At 40.0% G+C, this 4,401-nt stretch overlaps 2 protein-coding genes across 12 annotated transcripts in view; one reads left to right on the top strand and one right to left on the bottom strand.

The window, feature by feature from the left end:
• Window positions 1–4,401, top strand: part of zbtb26 (zinc finger and BTB domain containing 26) — a 1,115,122-nt gene that overhangs the window by 1,063,576 nt on the left and 47,145 nt on the right. The gene's annotated exons all lie outside the window — the stretch shown is intronic.
• Window positions 172–4,401, bottom strand: part of LOC103469618 (voltage-dependent N-type calcium channel subunit alpha-1B-like) — a 46,033-nt gene continuing 41,803 nt past the window's right edge. For 10 of the 11 annotated variants that reach the window (XM_017306573.1, XM_017306575.1, XM_017306574.1 and 7 more), the window contains 3 exons: window positions 3,714–3,936; window positions 2,674–2,885; window positions 172–1,834 (listed from right to left, as the gene is read on the bottom strand). In XM_017306573.1, the coding sequence (XP_017162062.1) occupies window positions 1,304–1,834; window positions 2,674–2,885; window positions 3,714–3,936 (966 nt within the window). In that variant the 3' untranslated portion in view covers window positions 172–1,303. The remainder of the gene's footprint in view (window positions 1,835–2,673; window positions 2,886–3,713; window positions 3,937–4,401) is intronic. The other variant, XM_017306576.1, reaches the window with a different exon arrangement.

Genomic DNA, 4,401 nt, shown 5'->3' with positions numbered 1-4,401 from the left:
TATTTTAAGAAAAGCCTCAAATGGTTATTATAAAGGGATGAACAGGGGTGATGGATTTGGCTGGGTATTACAGCACTGTGGATGACTTAGGCAATTGRTGTATAAGCATGTGTGTGTTAGTGTATATAGTTATACATTATATATGTATATATACAGGTARATGTGTATGTGTATACATATGTGAGTGTGTATATGAGTGTGTGTGTGTTATTTTCATCTGGTTCAGAAACTATTTTTATTTAAAAGGGATATGGRAAATGGGAAGATTACTTATGAATTACTGAATGGAAAAGGGGTATGATTATAYAAGTTAAACTTCATCATGCTCTTTTTCAGGCTCACAGTCATCGAACAAGTGGAGTATTTGAGTATGTATATTTGGTAATAAGGTGTTGTATTTACACTTAGAAATATGAAAGTCTTTGTTATGTTTTGTTGGTGAAATGTCTGTCTGAAATAAAAAGAATATATAAAAAAAATAATCAAAATAACACGCTGGTATTTTGTGGTTAGCAATCTAAAAATGTCTGCTCAGAGACATCCTTCACAGAATTTCAAGAGTTCACTTTGCATGAATACTTGGGAACAGTGCAAGCTCCATAATTAAACAGAACCAAGTGGATTCATCACCAACATGAAGAATAAAATGGCTATTTGAACCTGTTAAATCATCATTGAAAAGGGGGAATCTGTTATAATTGCTGACTAATGGATGGACAACTTAGTGCAGCTTTAAGTTTTAATAAAAGAACTATTGGTCAAAAAGTTAGCTACACACACACACCACAACTCATTTTCTCCACAATGGCAAAAGGCATTATGTGTAGCACGACGGCCATCATGAGGAAAACACCCAGGTCCCACACTGAACGCTACGTTTAAATAAGACAAAATAAAGGCTGAATTTGAATATACAGCTGGTCTGCATAAGTCTTATCTAAAACTGTAAGACTCTTATTTGTTCAGGTTGTAGAGTATTATTACTAGAACATGGAAAATGATTATCCCATTTCAATTATTCTTTCAAGCTCAATATGGTGGTTTCGACAAAACACTGAGGTAAAAAACACCCTAACAACTGCCAGACAAATGTGTCTTCTATTGGAAAGGAAATGTCTTTTCTCGTTCATTTTAGAATGCCATGTGAAACATCACTTTAACTTTCTGAGCTAGAATACAGTATTAAACACAAAGTGATCATGTAAACTAAAGCCTTCAGAAAAGCTGATAAAACCCATCATAATGCCTCAAAAATGCATTAAAAAGGTTGGTTTAAAGCCATGGTAGCACCATTCATTCCCATCTACCTTCTGTACCTCAGTGCCCTGTATCCAGTGCCTGGGCTGGTGCTGCCCCCTAAACGTAAGTGGTACCCATTGGGCACACTCGGTTCTACACCAAAAGTTGGATGTAGGGCTCCCATCATTCGAGGCAGTGTGGTCCGGGGTGACTGTTCGGCACTAGGGGTAGGGGACAGTGGTGCCACATCCTGGAAGAYATCCAGCTGGTTCTGGAAGCTGCTGTAAGGACTGCCCAGGGTCTCACCATGGCCCTGGCCCAAAAAGGGCTCCGAGCTGATACGAGTGACAGGGCAGGGGAAGTAGTAGGAACCACTATGACGGAGGGTGTTGTGTTCCGACAGGCCACGGCTTAGTCGGCCAGGACTCTGAAAAGCCTGACTAGACACAAAGGGCACTTGAGAAGGGTGTGCAGTCTTATATCCCACCCCAGGCCGTGGGGTGTGTGGGACCTGTGGGAGCAGCCGGCGTCCACGGCTTAGTGTGCTAGAACCGGATCTTGATGCATCTGGGCTGCCTTTAACCAAACCACTGCCCTAGGTGAAAATTGAACAAGCAATTTGAAATGACAGAACAATGAGCAAAATATGCATGAAAAGAAAAAGGATTGACAGGAAGACAAGGAGAGGGTCAGAAAGAAACATACATTWAGAGGTGAGAGATACAAACAATGATAGAAAGCAAAGTTGAACAGAGAATACAAAAAAGATACAATAAAAGAACAAACACCAATGATATGGGAATGACAGACAAAAATTCAAAAAAGGATGAAAGGAGAAAGTGGGAAAAAAGTGAAAGCGAGATTTTTAGACTGTACTGAAAAAAGACAGAGTAGGAAATGTCTTCAGACAATAACACCTTTCAGATCAGACATCCCATCTAAAATCTACACACGTTCTATTATATGCCTTACAAGCAGCTGAAGATCAGACATTCCATGCTGGGACCTTTTTGCTCAGGCCAATCTTCCAATTATGTAGCACACACCTTTGGTTCTGTGATCCCAGCTGCATAATCAGGAAGCACACATGGCCTGCTACTGTATGTAAAGCAACATATTTGTGGGTGCATGCTGAAGAGAAAATCTGATCTGCAAGGGGCTAATGTTTGTAGTTAAAGGGATCTATGATTAGTTGCAACAATAGACTTTATTAGAGAAATATTTGTTTTAGAACAAGGTAATGCTTTTTATGCGAATAAATGAGCAATATTTTGAATTATTAATGAAACTATCAATCATAATCTCTGACAAGCAATTAGTACATTCTACAAAGATAATCAATTAATTCTAAAGTTTATGTTACGAATGGCTTTAATGTACCCAAACAAAATAGGAAAGTGCGTCTCCATCATCCAGTCAGCTGCAGCCTCTTACCTGCTTTTTGCTGGTTTCCTGCTCCTCTCGGTACGAGCAGGCGGCAGTAGCAGATTTGGGACAGCAGCGTTCCCGGCTGCAGTAGCGGTCACAGGAGTAATAACGTTGCTTGTCTGCTGAGGAGTGATGGTGTTTCCTTTCATGGGAGCGCCCACGTTTATGGGCTCGCTCTCTGGAGGCAGCAGGTTCAGATGCTGGCTCTTCTGGTCCACCTTAAATGAGAAAAATATTTTTATTTTTTTATTAGTTCATAGTAACCAACACTACAACAATTTATAGCAGCGTAAATATGCAGGAATTAGCACAATAGCTAAATTTCTTCCTTTTGTCCTAAGACAAGTAAGAACAATAAAACCAAACACCTCAATATACAATTCACAGAACAAACACAGCACAGGCCCCCTGTCTACTTTTGAGACCATGACATAAAACTTGTCTTTTTGATAAAGACTAGAGTTACTGGCTTAAGGTATCCTGAGCTATCTCTGTAGTTGTGCTGCCATAGGTTTAGGCTGCTCTCACTCTGCTTTTCTCTCCCTTTATGCATTATTTTTAGTTACTGTTGTCATAAGTTTTGTGTACCCTCTGTTTTTCATTTTTAGGATTATACACCTGATCCARAGAGTCTGTGTTTAGCTATGTGTCGTTCATTGACAAAGCTATTGTGATATTCTATCACTGCTATAAATTCATCTCTCTTTCCCAGTGAAAGTCRTCCTGGTCCAGTCCTGCCATGTTTGTGTTGTAATATGCCTTGAGATTAAATCATATGAGAATAGGAGTAACATAAATGCACTGAACTGAAATTATTTTTTAATTCATTACCTTTAAGATTTCAATAGTTTTAGATTTTAGTACTAATCAGTAGTTTTGATGGCATTATTTTTATTGAAGTCTTTTTCTRATAGAAAAATAAAATATCAAAGAAAAGTGTAAAAGTAGCGGGAGACCGTTTTGCACCTGACACAATGGGTCAATCCACTGTTTTACAAAGTGATCTTCCTTAAAAACACAACKTTCTGTAGTGTTTGCTGACTGACCAGCTGAGTTGGGAGGTTGGCCCCCAAAAGGGGTATCCAAAGACGCTTGTCTCTTGTCTTTGTCCCGGTCTCTGCGGTGGTGGCAGTGATGGTGGTGGTGATGGTGATGTGTTCTTTCATGACGAGGTTTCTCTAGGGTGTAGTCCCTAAGGTTAACCTCCTGGGGCCGCTGTGGAGCTACAGTGGTAACAGAGCGTCTCATAGAGCTAGCATCACGACCAGACTGAAGGAGCAAAGAAAGAAAAGGATGAGAATCACATCCTACACAAATTATTTCTGTGGCTCTACACATTTCATTACATCATTACATTTCCATCTCCTGCTTCCACTATTGTGCATTTTCTGATGATCAGCGTATATTCTGCATGTTCATGACGGCARACAGTTAAATACATTGCGCCTGCTAAGAATCCTTGCTGTACCTGCTTTGTGGGTCAGCTTTGTGATTGCTATTAAGTTTGCACCAGTTTTCATACACTCAAACCTTTAAAAAGATCAGTGATGTATTCAAAGTATTAATTTGATGATTATGGCTTACAGCTATCCATCCATTTTCTGCCGAGAGGCAGGGTACACCCTGGACATGTCGCCAGTCTGAGACTGGGACACACACAGAGACAGAGAGGACACACACACGCACACACACACACACACACACACACACACACACACACACACACACACACAC

Source organism: Poecilia reticulata, linkage group LG9, assembly GCF_000633615.1.
Source record: "Poecilia reticulata strain Guanapo linkage group LG9, Guppy_female_1.0+MT, whole genome shotgun sequence".
NCBI classification, from domain to species: Eukaryota; Metazoa; Chordata; class Actinopteri; order Cyprinodontiformes; family Poeciliidae; genus Poecilia; species Poecilia reticulata.
This window is presented reverse-complemented; position numbering and strand designations above follow the sequence as displayed.